At 45.2% G+C, this 20,003-nt stretch overlaps 1 protein-coding gene across 1 annotated transcript; it reads right to left on the reverse strand.

Moving 5' to 3' along the window:
* Positions 1 to 427: 427 nt before the first annotated feature.
* On the reverse strand, positions 428 to 14,189 carry LOC123376545 (cytochrome P450 2J2-like). The gene is made up of 9 exons (XM_045028610.1): positions 13,980 to 14,189; positions 12,269 to 12,431; positions 11,363 to 11,512; positions 10,485 to 10,645; positions 8,739 to 8,915; positions 8,043 to 8,178; positions 6,827 to 7,014; positions 4,960 to 5,098; positions 428 to 2,323 (listed from the first exon to the last, which is right to left on the reverse strand). The coding sequence occupies exons 1-9, from the start codon at positions 14,187 to 14,189 to the stop codon at positions 2,148 to 2,150; spliced, it is 1,500 nt and encodes a 499-aa protein (XP_044884545.1). The 3' UTR covers positions 428 to 2,147.
* Positions 14,190 to 20,003: the final 5,814 nt, after the last annotated feature.

Consider the following 20,003-nt stretch of genomic DNA (forward strand, 5'->3'; position numbering starts at 1 on the left):
AACTGGTGAAAATGGCTGGCTTCACGAACCCCCATTCACAGAAATCTGACCCTATTTCAGGAAGCCGAGCAACCTTATGAGAGAAAATAGGCACAGGCACATGCAAGCATTCATGCACACAAATGATAGGGAAAAAGAAGAAGGAGCCAAAGGGAAATTGCTTTTCAAATAATGGTGATTATATTTACTTGAACTAAGCATCTACTATTGCAAGTGCAGGATAAATGGTCTTTTCATGTAGGCACAGTAGTGGGAGCCAGGAGATATGGAATCTACAGCTGTATACATAGCTTCTTAGATAGGAGATCTAGAGAAGGGAAAAGTGCTTTTTGTGTTCAGTGGGTGTTGTGTACAGTTACAGCACTCAGCTTTCAGGGTAGCATCCGTATTAGTCTGTATCCGCAAAAAGAACAGGAGTACTTGTGGCACCTTAGAGACTAACAAATTTATTTGAGCATAAGCTTTCATGGGCTAGAGCCCACTTCACTGGATGCATAGAATGGAACATATAAGAAGAGTATATATCGGATGCATAGAATGGAACATATAAGCAATGGGACTCTAGTAGGGGATTTTTCTGGATAGTAGGGTTATACTCATGTTGCTGTTAGCGTAAGGCTTTCAGTGAAACAGGTACAAGGATCTGTTAGGTGTGCATTGCATTTTGTCATTGTGTGCTCAGAACCTGGGCTTGTCATTCTTTTATCTTGTTAGTACAACTTTGAGTAAACAAATTAGCTATATAAATAACAATACAAACAAGTGCTCTTTATTAACTTAAAAATGTCAGTTATTGGAACTTTTTTGCAGAAAGTTATTTTTAAATTTGCAAAAAAATGTAATTAACTCCTTTTACTCTTAGAATTTCTTGAGGAATCACTTTTCAAGAATGATAGGGCCAAAATCCAACATTGCTCAACAAATACTTTTAAACTGCCCTTGAAAATACTATCCACGTTGCAAACTAAGGGATGTAACTGCTCTTTAGCTACACTGAGCCTCAGCCAGCCAACAAAATAGCTGACCCTCTGAAGTATTTCTAAAGCACCTAAACACCATAAAATAAACACCAAAAGTAAAATTAAGAACCACTCTAAATTTGCCTCTGAAACGTCCAGCTCGCCTTCGTTCAACTACATGTGCACTAAACCAACCCCATCAGCAACCCGGACGTTCCAAGTGGAATAGTCTGTATGTTAATACTCTGCCCTAGTTCCCTGCCTGGCCCACCATCTAAAGGCCATGTGGTTTCTCAGCAACTCTCAGGGAAGCAGGTACTATATAACTAGTACTGTTATATAGGTTAGGAATTCAAATCCCAAGGTGGGCAGGTTTTAAAAATGTATTAGTATTAACTTTTTTTAAAGATTCAGGAGTTCTCTCTCACCACAAAAACTTCAGGCAGGAGAGGGGGATTGACTTCTCATCAAAGATCACAGTGGGTGAGAGAACAATGGTGGTTGGCAAGAGTCAGAGGCAGCAGGATGCGTCTAAAACTGGTTGATGTTTTTTCAGTAAAAAAAGTATTTTTGAAAAAAAAAGTCCTGCAGAAATGTGTCAATCTCGGTTGAAACTTTTCTTTTCAAAGAAATTTCATTTTTTAAATTTTGTGTTGGTAGGGAAAATCCCACTTTCTCGCCTGTGTTTTAGTTCTCCCTACCCCTCATCAAAAAGTGAGAGAAAAGTTAGTGTTTTTTTCACACCAGTGAAATTTAAAAAAAAAAGTGCTTTGAAAAGTTTACATTGAAAAACTAAATATTTCATGAAAAACTGCAAATGAAACAAAATGTTCCTTTTGAAAAAATTCATGAAATATCCTTACCTTTTTTCAACCAAATAGATATAGGAGTGAGAATTCTTAGGCCATGCACACAGACTGGTGTGGCAGGGACATCAGGAAGAGCTGCTGTCATGGTAGGATGTATCATCACAGCCCCAGCCCCTTCCAATATCAGGTTCCCAAATCGTCCAATTGCTGATATTGGTCCCCTGTTGGCTTATAAGAATGGAAGCAGGCAGGGAAATTTGGAGACATAGTGAACTGTCGATGCAGCCCTATATGGTAAGGAGGTGAGCCCTATATAGAAGCACAGCAAACCCTAATTATTTTGAGAAATGGGGCAATGACAAAAATGTCCTGGCTTTCCCTACCGAGACAGTGCACAGATCTGGTATGGCTGTGGACCGAGAGTAAGTCCCATTCTGAACTGAAGGCTTAGCTTCACGTCCTTTGGAGCTTGGAATGTGAATTTCTGAAGGAGGGCAGTGAAGAACAGGAACAGCTCTATTCTAGCCAGCGGCTCACCAAGGCAACCACGCTTTCCTGAAAAGAAGACAGTTGTGCACATCAGCCAGCGGATTCTTGTCAGAGCAGTTAGGGTCTCAGGACAAATGGGGCGTTAATTTTCCACAGCAGCAATTTTGGAACAGCGAGGAAGAAGAGATGGATTTGTCATCAGTTTCTCCCTTCTGAGTCACTTTTTTCTGTTTTTAGTACTACATTTTCCTTCACTTATAACTGTGGATGCTAAGGTTTACATTAATAATAACAGTACCACCGTAATTCCTTCTACTAATAGAAACAATCATGTTTGATAGCTCTTGGATGATCAACCACTTCTCTGCAAAGCTATCGAAGGCCTAATCTACACACATTTTTATACCAGCATAACAATGTCTTTATACTAGTGCCTAATCTCAGTATAGCTTATTCCCCTTCCCATAACTGCATCCACATTAGAAAGGCTGTGATGTTGTAACTTATATTGATTAAAAAAGAAAATCACACCCCTAACTGACAGAAATCTAGGAGGCGTGTATACTAATACAGTTAAAGCGCTACAATTTCTGTGTCTAGCTGATGTCTTACTTCCCTAACATTCTCCTGTTTTATTCCTTAATTAAAAAGTTTAAATTAAATAACATAGGTGAGGTGTAATCTTTTCCTGGCCTCGCTTCTCAGTGACATAACACACGGCCTGCTGAACACACGCAGGTCTAGTCAGCATTATTGCTAAAGAAGGGGGCTGTGTGTCCCTGAATCTACACTGGGTGGGTGGGGGGAATTTATCTAAGTTACGCAGTTTCAGCTACGTGAATAATGTAGCTGAAGTCGACGTACTTAGATCTACTCACCGTGGTGTCTTCACTGCGGTGAGTTGACTGCTGCCGCTCCCGTGTTGACTCTGCCTGTGCCTCTCAAGGCGGTAGAGTACAGGAGTCAACGAGAGAGCGCTCGGGGGTCGATTTATCGCCTCTAGACTAGAGGCAATGAATCGAACCCCGCTGGATCGATCGCTGTCCGACGATCCAGTGGGTAGGATAGACATACCCTTAGTTTCTATATAAACCGCTTCAAAAGAAAAAGGTTTACATACTTTCCTTAGCCACACACAGTGAATACTAATATTGCTTGTTCTTTTAATTGGCAAGAAAGCTCCGATAGACCTGTATATAAACAAGGTTTGTGCAAACCTGTCAATCCCCAATTCACATGCATTTTTGTTTCAGGAACTTAATGCTAAAGTTCTTATTGATTTAAATTGTGTGGGACCTGCCCTTAAGTGAGTCCAAGTGATGGAGAATACACCACATTCTATGTGTGGCAAATTGCCGGCACTATTATGATGGGTCTCATGCATTCTCTTCTTTGGGGGGGGGGTTCATGGCACCATTTCTTGCCCCTGAATTGGAATATTAATTGCCCCGCTAGTGTCTTTGAGGAGGGGAGTGGAGAGGGAGGGACCTCGGCCCGCCCTCTACTCCAGGTCCTAGCCCAGGGGCCCTGAGGATAGTAGTGAACCACTTGAACTGGCGGTTCCTTTCCCTGGGCTACTTCCCTCTCCAGCCCTTCAGCTTGTGGGGGGGCTTCCTGCCCTCCCTCTGCACAAGCCAGGTGCCACTTACCTAGGGTCTTGGACTTCTTAGCCCATCACAGCACTCCTCCAAACTTTCCTCTGCTTTCTCTTCAAACTGTTCTCTGCTCCAACTCCTTCAAACTGTTCTCTGCTCCAATGCCAATCCTTTCTGCTCCAACTCCCACACTGCCTGATTGAAGCAGGGGTTTTTATCATGTGACTGACTGCTGGTGCTCTAATTGGCTTCAGGTGCTCTAATTGGCTTCAGGTGCTCTAGTTAATCTATAGGAGACTTTCTTCCCCTTACAGGGAATAAGGCTCCCTTGTAACACTCTCCTGCTGCCTTCTGGCCATGCTGTATCACATATGGAAAAATGTTCTAATTGGTTTTTATGAGGGTGCTTCAGGGATCTCTCCCACTTTTATCATCTTTTCCATGTTTATTCCCCCTGCTGACTCTCCCTACAAGTGAAAAGAAGTGGTAAAAGGTGAAGACAGCTATTCCTTCTGTCCTCACTCCTACATTCCTAACAAGTGAGGCAGGCTACTTTCTCTTTGTGCCTACCTTAGGGTATGTCTACACCGGAGCTGGCGCACTAATACTAGAAGCGTATCCGTGGTGGCATGAGCGGCTAGCCACCCAAGTATATTCTGAGGGTCTCGGAAGGGGGTGTATTTGGGATGGCAAGTCCATCCAGCTGCACGCACCACCATGCCTACACCTCTATTTTTACCGCACTAGAGCACTCTGAGCTAGCATGGGCTTATCCCCCCCACAAAGAAAATACACCTCCAGCTCCAGTGTACACATACCCCTAAGGGTAGGAGAGCTGAGGCCGCTCTTTGCTGTTGTTGTGTCGAGCCTTGTTCTAGGAGAGAGCACTTACTCAAGAATGATGTGCCCTCTACCTATGAAAAAACTGCAAAATCCAGAACCCCATCCCTGGAACACAATCTCTGGCCATGGTTTTCATTTCTGAGCTTTCCATCTTCCATTGTGCCTCTGTCACTAATAAATGCTGTGGGGTTTTTCTAAACTGAAAATGAGAGAGGCCAAGACTTGGTGCGATAGTGCGAATGGACAGAGTCAGACACATCTCACCTGCAGAGAATGGCAGGAAACTTTCTCTTTTCTTGAACTGACCATCCTCCAGGAAGTGCTTAGGATTAAAAGTATGAGGGGTTTCCCACTCATTCTTGTCAAACAGCACTGATGTCAAATTGGGAATCAAAACAGTGCCCTAAAGAAAGAGAAATAAAGGAATTTAAACCTTCCCTGATTCCATTTTTAATTGTGACCCTCAAAGAGGCAAAAAAGAGGGGGTCATGCATTTCATTTTAACCTTTTATGCTGTACAAAGAAGGCACAAAAGGATTTTGTTTTTTTTTTTAAAAGGATAATTTTCCAGCCAGTTCTTTATCTTACATTTATCTAGAATTTCAAATCTGGCTTTCCCTGGTTTTGCGAGTAGTCTCTCTGGAGGTCCCAGAGAGAGAAGAATGGAAGCCATCACAGACTTTAGATGAAGGAGTGGGCTGTTAATCTTTGAAGAACGAGAGCTTTTCTACCAACCGGTTTTTAAGAATTTGAGGTGTTAATATCACAACAGACAAGCAAACCAAAAATGAACACCAGTCTGATTAAAAATCAATTCCCATGTCAATTATACAGGTTAATTTCCTTCACAGGTGTGGTGTTATAGACAACTAGTTCTCCTGCATCTCATAGGAAAAACAGGGTAGGCAAGGTTGAATTTCTAATAGAAAAAACAAGCAGAAAAAATATAAACTCTCAGGCATTCTTTATACAGCATAAGGCATCAAAAGGGAGCACAACCCATCCACCCACCTTTCTTTTTTAAGGGCCAGATTTTCAGAAATGTGGTGGCTGCTGGCCTCGAATGATGTATATGTGTGTAGTATATACCTATAGGCAAATCCAGCAAGTGCTCCTGCAAACTAACACTCGTGTGCGCTAAAGTTCTTTTTTGCACTCCTAATTGCTATCTGCAGATATAATACACTCTCCCCCTGCTCCTGTATAAAAACATTTGCCATAAGTTATATTAATGAAGGGTTACTGTCTGCAGAATGGAAGGTTGCCACAGGCAATGGTCTCCTGCGGCACACTTGCTGTAGAACGGTCCTCTGCCTGGCTGAGCTCCAGAATGAGCTCACTGCCCTTGAGTATGAGTTTGTCCCCATTTCACTGAGGATTAGTCCACACGCTGGAGAAGAAGAATGCGCCCATGTGTTAGGACCTGAGGAGAGCTTCCACTGAACATACTCCGGGAACGCTGGGGTAGGAATTCCAGCCTGCTCCCTTCCATAGGGAGAAATTGCGGCTCAGCAGCATGGCTAGGTGAAGTCAGAAATGCTGCAGCTTGAGATGAAAGCAGTTCAGAATTCTGGAGCGGCTGAAGATGAGATACGCCCCACCCGTAAAAAGAAGCAGCCGCTCCCATCTGTAGACACCAAGGCCCAGACCCTCAAAGGTATTTAGGCACATAACACCCATTGATTTCCAGAAGAGTTAGGTGCCTAAATACCTTTAAGTCTCTGCGTCCAAGTGCCTGGCTGACCTTTCATGAGTCAATAGCCATAGTGGTGAACTTGTGCTGCACTTATTTCTTAGTCCTTTTACTATGGTTTCATGCAATTAAAAATAAATAACGTACATCATGTTTTATGAAGACAGCCTGCAAAAGTCTGACCTAGATTTCAACTTCCTCAAAGCTTGAGAATGTGAGCATCCAAGGCTTTGGTCGAGGAATTTTAGCTCACTATAGAAATAGGGACCACCTGTAAAATGCAGCTCTGGATCTCGGTTTAGTCCCAAAATGGGTTCAGATTCACAACTGGGTCCTCCAGGTTGCGAAGGTATTTCTATATGAGGCTTTGGTTTGGGCTCATCTCTTAATTTCTTAAGCCAAGATAAGAAGTGAAAACTAAATTTCCTTCCAGCTTACTTTTGGCACATAGAATCCGGCCAGTGTTGTGTCACTAGTTGCCATTCTGGGTGCACTTAAAGGCAAGATGTTGCTTATCCTTTGCACTTCATGAATAACTGCATTGGTGTATGGCATGTTGTCTCTGTCGTCCATGGCTGGCTGGCGAGACTGGCCAATCACTGCTTCAATCTCCGCTTGCACCCTCTCTATGAAAAGAGCAGAGTTCACCATTGTTCCAAGAATAATATGTTCTTGGAACAAGCTTAAGTTGTTCAGGGTTTAGACTTCATTGTTTTTAAGGCTACACCTAATAAAGCTCGATTCAGGCATTGAAAACAGCATCAGTGAGCAATGTAGCGATCTGTCAGACAAATACATAAGAAAACTACAGCTGATTAGCCTGAGACAAATGCAATGGTCAGGAGGTGAGAGGAATTTTAAAATGTAATTTAGGCATAATAGGAAGACCTCCTTTAATACATATATGGAAGGCAAGAGGCATTTACTCCACTTCTCAAAATCAAATGTAAAGGCATTATCAATACGTATTTTGTCCCTATTCAAAATAGCAAAGTCAATTACCGGGCTGACCCAAGAGATATTGGAGCATGAAAATATTTATCTGCTGGTTTTCTGTGTCAGGCAAGACTCAATTTTTTGGGGGCACAGAGTTATTCCAGCATCTTGCAAAGAGTCCAAGGAATGCACCTATTTTGCATTAAATGAAGCAGATTATATCTGCCATTATTTTCAACGAAGGTCCCCCTTGGAGCCTCCATGGGTCAAATCTCAAGGCTGAAAAGGACACTGACTGTGTACCACCTTTTAGAAATCCACAAGCTACATTTACAGAATTAAATGATTTTCCCAATGTCTCACAGGAAATCTGAGGCAGAGCCTGGACCAGGACTTGGATATCCTGAGTCCCAGTCCTGTTAATTAGCCACAAGGCCATCTTCCTCTTTAATCAAGGGTATTGCAACTATGGATTGCACTCCTTGCCCTTGCAGTAGTTGGTGGAGGTGTAACTGAGGGCAGAAAAAAGAAACTATTCCAATAAAAGAAAGGGTTTCTGTATGGGGAAAAACGATTATTGTGGGAAGAAAGCAGCTTTGCACAGAGATTTCATAAACCAACATTCTGAGTGCTGTGAAAAGCCCCCGATGTGGCAAGCGTTAAGGGTAGAAATTCAAGAGCTCTTAAGAGATTAGAAATATAAACCGTTACCATTTACCTTGAACATCTGGATATAGGGCCATGTACAGCAGAGCCCAGTAAATGGTTGTAGACGTTGTCTCAGTTCCAGCAGTAAAAAGATCCAGTGTGGAAAATATGAGATTTTCTTCATGGAAACTCGGGTCGGCATCGGCCTTAGAACAAAGATATATGTGGGTGGGACTACAATAATATTTATTAGTATTATACAAAGCCAGGGAAACATCATTCTAGGCTCAATTCTGCAAGGTGCCGGGTGCCCTGAATTTCCATTGCCTTCAGTGAGAGCACCAGGACAGCACCATTAGCGAGAAAGACTGTACTTTTAGCATCATTCTTGAGAGTGAAAAGTTTGAGCTGATTTTAGGTCTGAGCAGAGGTCCTGCTGAAGTGAATGAAAGACTCCCATGAACTTCAACTGACTTTGGGTCTGGCCCCGAAGGCACAGATAATCTTACATTTTAGGGTTCAAATCAGCAAAGTGCACAACCATTCGAGTAGTCCCACTGACTGCTCTCCCTGGCTCAAAGGAAAACATGTGCTTAAAGGCTTTGCTGAATCAGTTCTTTCCTACCTAGGGTTTCTAACTGTTAACTAATGGAGGGTCGGATGCTCAGACAACTCAATTGGTGAGCCCTGTTACTGTCATTCTACTTCTAATTTTTAAAACACAGAAGTGGTTTGTTCCTGTTCACTTTGTTCTTTGCTCTCTTACCTTTGATATTTCCTTCAGATAACAGTCAATGAAGTCTCTGGTTTCAGATGGATTCCAGTCCTCTCTGTGCTTTGCTATTATTTCCCTCACAAAACACTTCAAATTTTCCCAGTTTTTAAAAATGGTGTGATGGCGTCCAGGTATCCACTTCATTATGGTGGGGAAGGAGTTATACAGCTTTTGACATACAAAGAGACCACAATACATTTTAGCCGAGTTTTAAAAACATGCATCTCGCGGTTTAATACACCTACATGCATTCTGCTGAAGACACTGCGTTTATTAAACCACATTGATATATAATTGTATTATGGATGTGCTCAGAGCCCTCAACTGAGATCAGGCCCCCATTATGGTAGGCACTTGACAGATACACAACACTGAGTCCCTGACCGGAGGAGTCTAGAATCTAAAGCGACAGGAGAGACAGAGGGTAAGAGAAAGGAAATATTATCGCCATTTTACAGAGTGAGAACTGAGGCAGAGAGATAGTAAATGACTTGGCCAAGACCGCACAGGCATCTGTTACAGAGCCAGAAAGTGAAGCTAGGGGTCCTGAGTCCCAGTGCAGCGTTTTAACCACAAGCCCGTTTTTTCTTGTTAAGATATGCACTGTCTTCTCTCAGCCCTCTGCTGTGACTGCTGGGCCAGTCACCAGCTACTGCTCCTATTGCTTTGGCGCCCTCTACAGGACAATGTGCTGAATGGCCACCCTGCTAACAATTGGTTGATTTAAAAGCAAGGAAGGATATAAAGGTCACGATGTCAGAATCTGGCCTCACATTCTGACACATGATGTTGATAATATTGATGTTACCACAGTTTTTATCGGAGATTGGACTTTGTTATTGGAGTGTTTGTAAAACACACGGAAGACTGCCTGAGCCCAGCACCGTAAGCAGATAGACGCAGGCACTGTGTTTTGCCTCTCAACATGACCGCTGCTGCAGTAGCAGGATTATGTCTCATCTCAGCCACTATGCTGTGCTGAACCGGGAAGTAACAAGAGGAGAAAGGTCCAACAGGGGTTGGATAACAACGTGTCCCTGGAAACCATGATTGCCCCTGTTTTCAGGGCCAGTGTCAGTGAGCCAGCACCATTATGAAACACAGTAGTTTGTTCCTGCAAATGGGGCCACCTGGAGAAGCTGCCAGCTGGACGAGCCCTTGACCCTGACAGTAGGTTGGCTGTACCTCCGGATGTCATATCCCACCAGGCCTGTTGTGTAATGACACCCTGCCATCCTCACTGCCGCAAGAGTATCCAGCGGATCTATCCCTGCCACACAGGCCCTTGAGCCAACCCTCTCCTGAGCACAGAGTCCAATGCACAGTGTGACAGCAAGGAAGGGAGTTGCTTGGGAGCAGTGAGGATTTGGCACCTTTTCTTCTTCCTCTCTTCTACACTCACCTCCCTGATGCCCACTGAAACAGCCCACTGGGTTGTCAGCCCAGTTAGAGATCATGTTAAGTGCCTGTGGGGTGGCGGCACTGGTATAGAAAATCAGGTTTGAGGATCTTCTAGCACGATACCTTCAGGGGGGCCAGATGAAAGAGACTAGCCAAAGGGGGAACTGAGGTGGAGAGAAATTTGTTGGGGAAAATGAGAGCATGGATGCCGCAATCAGGCTATGGTAGAAGTGAATCTGGGACAACGCTGTCACACTCAGCCCTGCTTCCAGTGAAACTGCTCGGGGTTTTGCCATTGTTTTCATATGTTTAAAGTCAAAATCAAACAAGCTCTACCTGGATCCAAATACTTCCCTGGAGATACACAATCTCATCAATCAACCACAGTAACTTCTGGAAGTGACTATCATGATATTCAAACCGGTCCCCAAAAGTGACGGAACAGATTATGTTGGAAACAGCATTGTTAATTTTAAAGTGAGGGTCAAAAGGTTGCCCTAGAAGAGAAAATGGGAGAAATTGGTGGTGTTCTGGCTTCTTAGAAAAGGGGAAGAAAGTTGTTGACAGACATAAACTATTTGGTGTGTATGAAATCCATGAATAAAACCTGAACATATGCATATATCACACACTCATACATATCCCTTGAGCACCATTTGCTGCATTGTCGCCTATCTGAATATTGAAAAACTGTTAAACACATAGATGCGATGAGCTGCATTTTGATGCATGCAGCATATCAAATCTACCAGTTCAAGTCAGTTTTTGCTATGTATAGAGACATTTATATTTTTTCACACAGGTCTCTGCCTTTGTTATAATGTAGGGAGGTTTTACATATATGTGATTAGGAACCACTTTCTCTCCATGGTCATTAATCTTGGCAATGAACATTTTTGTGGGACTGTTTTGTAAATTTGTGTGGCTACATTGATGCTGACAACTCAGCATTTAGTGCTATTACTGACCGATATAAAAACATGAATCCCAAACACCACCAAACTTTTGGATCCGTATCCAGATCTGGACCATGGCACCAAGGTTCATATATGGCTAATGGTCTAAGCCAAATCCCTCATCTGAACTGAATGTTAGGAAAGATCTGGATTCAAACATCATGTTTCAGGCACATCTCTGTTACTTCACGTTCATTGCCAAAGAAGAGCTACAATTTTTGATAGAATAATTAAAGTGTCATTCTCTCTAGTTCTCACCTTTTTCTTCCTCAATTGCATCTGTAAGGTATCTGCTCTCCTCCTGTATTCGTTCTTCTAAGCTCCTCTTCCCCAGGCCAAAGTTTCTTAGAGTTGATAAAGCAAATCTTCTCTGTTGTTTCCAGCTATGTCCATTAGAGAAAACTAATCCTGGGGTGAAAAATGACACCTGGTATATTGTAATGGTCATTAGAAGACTAGAAAACTTTAACCCTCCTTTCCTTTTTCAAGTTTAAGTGAGGCCCGACTATCTTTCCACAGGATATTTTCTTCTGTTCTGTTAGCCATGCTCATCACTATTATATCAGAGTGCATGGCCTCTAGCAATGGTGGAGTCATGTCCAACATGCAGAAGTTGCACTTTAACAGAAGGTGTATAGAGCTGAGGTTCAAGGAAGTAGGCTGCAATGCCGACCACAAATGAGGTTGGAAGATGCAATTTTGAGGGATTTCAGAAGCCTAAATCCTCCCATTCTGACTCTTGCTGAAGGAAAACTTGCAAGAGACCATCCAGGATGGAAGTCCATTCTACATGCCATCACAGCTACATGGTAGTCATGAGAATCTGCTGCTGCTGTCGCCAGGGATATGGCAGTTGGAATGTGAACATGAGAAGTCAATGAGACATGAGCACATGTGTAAGTTTTTGCAGAACTGAGGAATTCACTAAGGCCCAGATCCTCAAAGGTATTTAGGTGCCTAACTCTCATTGATTTTACTAGAAGTTAGGCACCTAAACACCTTTAAGGATCTGGGCCTAAGTTACTACACCAGAGCACACATCAGTGAGACTGTTCATGTGCATAAGGTGAAGCCCATTTGTAAGTGTTTGCAGGATTGGTGCCTTGATTATTAAAAACGTTACATCTAAAATACTTGAAGAAAAATATAAGAAAAGAAACTCACCAAATGTACCAAAGACTTTGTAGATCTGAGGAATTTGTGGGCGATCAAGAAAGTATTCACCTTGATGGACAAGCACTTCTTTCACCAGCTGGAATCCATTTACAAACACAAATGTCAGGTTACCAAGCTGCAAGCTGAAAATGTTGCCATATTTTCCAACAAGCTGGAAAAATAAAAAGAGCACGTGGTTTAGTTCATATGTAATTTCTTTGATAACCAGAACTAGAGCCCATGTAATGACTACTTAATTAATAATAATAATAACTGTAAAAAAAAGTATTTGTATAACAAGATCACTCAAGGGCTCGGCTGTTCAAGCACTGATGAAAAAGAATGAGCTCACAAGTGGATATAACCGGTGGATGAAGCATGTAAATGGGGAGGAAAATGAGGTAACAATAAAACAAGCATATCTAAGGACAATGAATGCCCTGTGCCTTTCCCTAAGGGATGTCAAAGTAAAACAGACTGTACTGGGTGGTGCAGGCGTCTTGTGTGAGCCAGAAGCACCAGTTCTACTTGTGCCTCTCTCCACTGTGGAATGTCAGAGTTAATTTTTGATTCCCTTAAGTATCTAGATACAGGTTACTGAGCTGAACTCACTGGCACTAGGGCTCCCCTACTATGAGCTGGAATCACTAAGAGCTGAAATCACTGAAGAGCTGGACTTGCTGAGCTGAGAGCACTGAGTACTGTGCTAATGAGTGGGGGAGCCTGAAGCAATACCGTGGAGCAGAGCAGCTCACAAGTAAACTTCCAAACTCCCTTGGGCTTCATAAGTCATTTTCTTACCCTTGTGAGCTCCCACTTAATCACATCCTCCCACCTAGGGCAGGGTGCTTCCAACTCTTGCCCAACTCCCCATAACTTCCGACTCTTGCCCAACTCCCTGCATTCCTTACAAGTTTTTACCAAGCCTCCATTCTTCACAAATCTGTTTAAAAGCCTGTAATTAAATTCCCTCAAGCCCTTTTGAAATGTCACTGAAAATTCCCACACAACCTAGTTCCTTGTGAGGTGTGTGGTGCAACCCCGATGAGCACCAACCTCAAACCCTGCACAGCCCCTTCCAAGTCTCAATCCTTCTATACTTGGTAACTTTTTAGGAGCCTCTTCTTACCTGTAAGTCCTTGTGGGCCTGCTCCTGCACTGCCCAAGCTCCTGCACACATTGCAAGCGCCCTGTGACACTCACAACTCCCCACAAGCGACCTTCAAGCCATGGTACATTGTGCACTGCATCAGACACTGCCATCCACACGTAATCAGGCCTCGATTCACTGATACATCAAATCTAATTTAAACTGTACCCCAGCACAAGGCAGACAAACCTGGAGGACCCTCCCTCCTGAGGATTTCCATGGGGAAAGGAATCCACAGGTGGATCCTAGACACTGGCTGAGGGAAAAGGGGTTTGACCAGGGGTTTCCCGGTGCTCTGGTGATCCCGGGCAGCAGATCCCACTGGGACTGTTAGTAGCTGGTAGAACTCAGAGCAGTCTAGAGATGGCTCTAAGTTATGCCAGAGGCCAGAGCAGCTCCACGACAACCCCAAGGTCCTGGCAGTGCAGAGGTGGTGCCCTCATGAGCTGCGCCAGACATTCTTCAGGCACAGCTGAGGGTCTGACCCAGCATCTCTCTCACCCACCACTCCCTGGTAAAAATAAGCTCTGGCAAACAGAACTCCTACACTTGCTTCCCTTCCCCACTTACCTTCTCTATGGTCCTGTGGGGCTGTTTGAAATCTATATGGAGCACGTGGCCCAGGAAAGGCAGGGGCAAAGGTCCTGGAGGGAAATTCTTTGGCCATCTCCTTTTTGTGTAATCAGCAATCAGCAGAAACAGGCCTAAGAACATGGCCAGTGTCTGAAAGGGCATGTTCTGCCACAGCCACATTAACCCAGGGACAGCCTGCAGTGGCATCTTCCCCAGCCAGGTGCACCCCTGCAGCTGTAAGAGGGAGGAGTGTCTGGAGTAGAGCCCTGCCCATCCACTTGCTGCTGACACTGGCGGAGGACAAAGTTTCCAAGCACAATCAACACACCCTCAAACAGCTACACAAGAGCTTTCTTGTCCTAACCCGGAAACCCTACTAGGACCCCGTCTACTGGTTCCTTCAACTCATCAGCAAAGATTTGTCAGATTTTTCCTCCTGAGTTAACATTTCTCATTTTCTCCTGGTTCTTCTTAAAAAATCAATTACAGATTCCCTCCTCCCGCATCCTCTGTCATGAAAAATATCCAGTAAAACCAGATTTTCTACAAATCTGGTAGTCAGGAATGCAAAAGATCTTTTTACAATAGATGTTAAATGTTTTGAATGCATCATTTTTATTGCAATTAATGTTTTGAGGGCTTACATTCGAGCCTGATGCCGCATTCTCTGAGCAATCAACTTCCATTGTCCTCCATGACAAGATTTTTTTTTCTTTTTTAGCTCCCAGTGGGTGAGAGGGCTAGGCTAGAGGGCAAAACCCTAATGCAACTGAATAGCCTCATGGTCGCTAACAGCCCAGTGTGTGTTGTAAGCAACGTAGAAATCAGGGCTTGGAGTGTCAGCAGTGAGAAAGGGCCCTAACGTCTTAAATGAAGGCTCTGTGGGGTAGATTCTATGTAACCAGTGAGGGCTTGACTGCAGTGGAAACTGACCTCAGCAGAGCTCTGTCCCTCAGGGCATGAAACATCCACCCCCAAGAGACATAGATATGCTGCCCTAACCCCACTGTAGACAGTGCTAGGTCAGTGGAAGAGTTCATTGATTGACCTCACTGCTGCCTCTTGGGGAGGTGGATTAACTGCACTGCTGGCTGAACCCCTCACGTCGACATAGTGAGTGTCTACACTGAAGCGCTGCACCAGTGTTTGAAGTGTAGACAGACCCTAAGGCAATAGCTGCACATCAGGCTAGAGGTGTAAATCCGCCTGGTGGCAGCATAGCCATGCTAGTTCTGCTCATGCAAGTACACTGAAAATAGAGGGTAGCCACATCACAAGGGACTAGCTGCCCAACAGGTGTCTGGCGGGTACATTCCTGAGCCACTAGGACCTTCTGCCGGGAATTCCCAAAGAGATTGTATTAGCCCAAACTCTTTCAAATAAAAAGGCTGTGCTAAGCCTTACGGCATACATTTGGGGGAGGGAGAGGAAGGGGATGTAAGCAGAGGGCATGGAGCAAATGGTAAAAGATGTGAGCGCCACTCAGTGTAATACAGGCCCATAAGCATGGCGCCTCCTTCTGGTACCTTCTGGGAATTAGCTCTCCAGCCGTCAGAGCGCCCTCTGCAGGCCGGTGTCCTGCTTTCACCAGGGCACTTGTGTCCCTCGTGGATCCAGTGCCCCTTGCACTCCAGGGTGCTGCCCCCTGGCAGTACATCCCTCAGTATCTGGGTCTTCCCTCCCTGGGGAACCCCCACTGCCACTCCCTATCCCCACCTCAGTCGTAGGTGTAAGCAGAGTCAGGATGAGCTCTACCCTGACATCTGGTGGTAGATTATGGGGAGTGCGGAAAGAAGTTTCAAGTATTCGCATTAGCATTTCAGTTATTTGCATTGGCACTCCCACCCCACTTAGCATACTGTAAAGCAGCCTGGGATGGTTATTTTCACAGCTATGGGAGCCCCAATTTTGTTGTTATTGGGGCAGGAGCAATAAAATGTTGTCATCCCGATTAAGTAAACGAGGAACTACAAAACTGTCTTATGATAGAGGGTTTCATTGTCAACTAAATAGCACTTGCTAGACAAGGGACATGGGTTCCAAAACCCAGTCAAGAGAGAGAGGCTGGGGACAGATATCTGTACTGGGTGGTGCAGGCTTCTTGTGTGAGCCAGAAGCACCAGTTCTACTTGTGCCTCTCTCCACTGTGGAATGTCAGAGTTAATTTTTGATTCCCTTAAGAATCTAGATACAGGTTACTGAGCTGAACTCACTGGCACTGGGGCTCCCCTACTATGAGCTGGAATCACTAAGAGCTGAAATCACTAAAGAGCTGGACTTGCTGAGCTGAGAGCACTGAGTACTGTGCTAATGAGTGGGGGAGCCTGAAGCAATACCGTGGAGCAGAGCAGCTGGCAGAGCAGAGTGGAGCAGTTTGTGCAGCCACTGGGTGAGTGGAGCCAAGCAGCTCGTGAGGACGGCTGGAGTGGCTCACAGGACAGCTGGTGGACCAGAGCAGCTGGCAGAGCGGAGCAGCCCACAGAGGAAGCGGAGCTGAGCTGTTTGCGGGGACGACTAGTGGAAGCAGAACCCCACGAAGAGGCAGGGCAGTTGGCCCCGAAACCACGTAAGGTGCCCCTTTCTACCCAGGCTGGGGAGGGGAACCTCTGCAGAGAGACTCTTGAACTCTGGGGCTGCACTGACCAAGGACAGAGACTTTTGGATTGTGGGACTTTTGGGACTGTGGGTGATTTGGGGGGTTGCTGGACTCAAGGGCCCCGAGAGAAGGACACGGCCCAATTTGCTGGGGTGGGTCTTTGCTCACGGTTTGACCTATGAACTCTAGCTGAGGTATTTTCCCTATTTAATGCTTGTTGTTTATCATGTATTAAACCTTTTCTGCTACACCAAGACTCTGTGCTTGCGAGAGGGGAAGTATTGCCTCCTCGAGGCGCCCAGGGGTGTGTGTAAGATTTTCCCAGGTCACTGGGTGGGGGCTCGAGCTGGTTTTGCATTATGTTGTGGGGAAGGGACCCCTATGTATTGAACCCGGCCCTTGCTGCTATTGTTTCAGCCCAGCAGAAGGGTTACATAGGCTTCTGCCAGTCACCAACCAGCCCCCGCTCCCTGGGGCAGACTTCAGTATAAGCCACTCACCACAGGCAAGGTTGGGTTTGGACCTGCTGCCTCTATCTATAATGGAGCTGCCCCTCGGCAGCCCTAGTACCTTTGAGTGGGCCCTTCCTTCGGCCCCCAGCCTGGGGCTCTGCTAGGCTGGAGCTCCCCAGCTCCCTGGCCCTTCCCCAACACTGCTCAACCCTTGGTACCTTCCTCAGCTCCCCAGGCGGCCTGGTCCCTCCCTCTCCAAAGGCTAGAGAGAGAGGCTGTCTGCACCTGACCCACTGCCCTCTTATAAAGGCCAGCTGAGCCCTGATTGGGGCATGGCCACACCTGAGGCTACTTCTCCCAATCAGCCTGGGAGCCACTTACTCCAGCAACAGCCCTCTCCTGGGCTGTTTTAAGCCCTCCCAGGCAGGAGCAGGTGATCACACCGCTACAAGGCCTCACTCAGTTGGCCTTGACCAGCAGGACGGATCCATGAGTAGAAGCTTGCTTCACAATATAAAGAAGAGAGTTAATGTATTAGCTCAGACCCTCTGGTGCCATAAAGCAACCTTAGAGCCAGCTAGCTTGACTAGAGAGGGAGTCCTCTGCCTGGAAGAATCCCTGGGCGCTAGAGAGGCAGAAGTTAGTTCTTCATTGTGAACATTCTGGTTTTAGCCAGACACTGAACTTTATTTGAAATTGTTCAGTAGATACTTAGCCACGGCTGCGGTAAGAGTGGAAGAGCAATCTGAACAGGAGCATAAGTGATATGCATGAAAAAAAATCTGAAATGCTAAAAAAGCCATCACAGAACAGCCTTCTATGCAAGATACTAACTATATGTGTGTGGGGAGTCGAGGGGAGGGAAACGCCTTGCTAAGCAATTATCGAATAAGAGCCCCAGAATGGAGGGGTGTTATTACCCCAGACTCTGATCAAGCTAATTGCCAGCATATTGTGCGCATTCAGCCACCATGAATTAATAAAATAGAACACCATCTAGTTGAGGCTTCATATGAAGAAGCAGGACTTCTGGAGGCAAGGTCAAATGCTAGCTGCAGGCTTGCAGTTCCTGCTAATCAGAGTGGGAGGAGGGGAGAAAAGAGTTAACAAATTGAGACTGAAAGAAAATAAGTGGATGGAGACCTTGAGTTTGAGTGTGTTTTATACAGAAGCTTTTTATGACTAAGGCCTGCTCTACACTAGGGGGGCGGTTCGAACTAAGGTACGCAAGTTCAGCTACTCGCTCGAGCTACCTTAGTTCAAAGTACTCACCCATCCAGACGCCGCGGGATCGAAGTCTGCGGCTCCCCCGTCGACTCTGCCACCGCCGTTCGCGGTGGTGGAGTTCCGGAGTCGACAGGAGCGCGTTCAGAGTTCTATATATCGCGTCTAGATTAGACGCGATATATCGAACTCCGAGTAGTCGAACGCTAACCGCCGACCCGGACGGTAAGTATAGACGTACCCTAAGATTGTTAGGAATGGTTTGTGTTATAAGTAGTTTACTGAAGTTAGAAGAGGTGATGACCCAGTAGGGGTCACTATAAGCTGTGTGTTGTATGAAAGGTAGCTATAAAAAGACTAGGTAATAGAGTGTACTTCAAAGCAGTTCTCTGAAGCTATTCTGAGAGAATTTCCTCACATCATACTCCCCGGCGGGGAAGAGACCGGCCATCACAGACATGCTGCTAGTTTCTCAATACAAGCTCAGATTTTAGGTAATTATGCGGGATGTTCTAAACCTATTGCTTATGTGTGAGTGTGCTTACAGCTAATAAATTGTCATTTTAGGTAAGTGAACTCTTACTCATATCAATTTTTCATCAGCCTGAAGTGCTGTGTTCCCACTGATTTATTCCTGACACTGCCTGGAGTGAAACAGTTACATTATCACTTCTTTGGGTTCTGAAGGTCCCGAGTAACACAGGATACGCTCTTTGTGCTCAAGGTGAAATTAAACAAATGCACAGTGAAGTACATCAGCCATACGTGAAAAAAGCATCAGGAGAAAAGGCCTGCAGCCATAGCCAAGACTTGCAAAATAAACTGGAAGAAACCTGCAAATAGACAACCTGCCGGAGATTATTTTGTACATAACCCAACCTCATCACCAATAACACTCTCCTTCTCCCCCACTGCACCAGCAAACATTTGTAACTGTGTGTTTGTTAATCTATGGTGTGGCCCAACTCCGCCCCCCGGGCAAATGTAAGTTAGAGAACATGAAGGTACGAGCAGAACACGTGGTTCTATGACTGGCTCCAGCACATGTTCCCCCGTTATGCTGAGGGGAGGTATAATAGATGAAGCTGCAGTGAGAGCTACCTTGGTGCGTATTCACCGAACTCCAGAGGTTTCAGCTTTCTTAGGGGGGGATGTATGCTGGGACCTGTGTTTGCACCCTCAGGCGGGGTATACATGGGTAGAAATCCTTGGAAAGCCCCCCCTGCTTGGCAAAATGATTACATGGAAAAATGATGTACATTTAATTCCTTCGGAGCCGGGGGTGGGTTCACTTTGAGAAGGGACTCAGAAAAATCTTGTTTTCTAATGTAGGCAGAGTAAATGGATCTTAACTGTAGCCACACCTTTGCTTTTGCTGTTCCACTCTCACCATACGAAAGAAGCAGCAGAGGAAATGTAATAGGAGAATAACCGACAAAGCGTAAAAAGCCCATTTCCCCTCACATACACCTGGTTTCTAGACTCCAGCCTATCGTCTGCTTCGTCCCCAAAGTTGGCAGGGTGCTATGCAATGGCTGCTAACTGGCTGTCACCAGCGCTGGCTGTGCTTCATGGGGGGACTGTGTGTGTAAGTCTCTTTGGGATCCTTGGGGCTGAAAGGTGCTAGATCAGTGTATGGTGGTGGGGTTGTCGTAAACTAGCACTAGGCCCCTCTTTAACCTACTCTTGCCCCCTTAGCGGTCCTTGTGAAGTTGCCAAATGAACTCAGAAATACACACCCTCTATTTG

Source organism: Mauremys mutica, chromosome 8 (assembly GCF_020497125.1).
Source record: "Mauremys mutica isolate MM-2020 ecotype Southern chromosome 8, ASM2049712v1, whole genome shotgun sequence".
NCBI classification, from domain to species: Eukaryota; Metazoa; Chordata; order Testudines; family Geoemydidae; genus Mauremys; species Mauremys mutica.

Bases quoted from the DNA above. Each gene is read 5' to 3' on its own strand.
- LOC123376545 (XM_045028610.1), bottom strand. From the start codon at position 14,189: ATGCCACTGCAGGCTGTCCCTGGGTTAATGTGGCTGTGGCAGAACATG. The intron at 12,432-13,979 runs GTAAGTGGGGAA...TTATTTTTCCAG, and splicing joins CCCACAGGACCATAGAGAAG to CTTGTTGGAAAATATGGCAA. The intron at 7,015-8,042 runs GTAAATGGTAAC...CTCTTTTCATAG, and splicing joins CCTATATCCAGATGTTCAAG to AGAGGGTGCAAGCGGAGATT.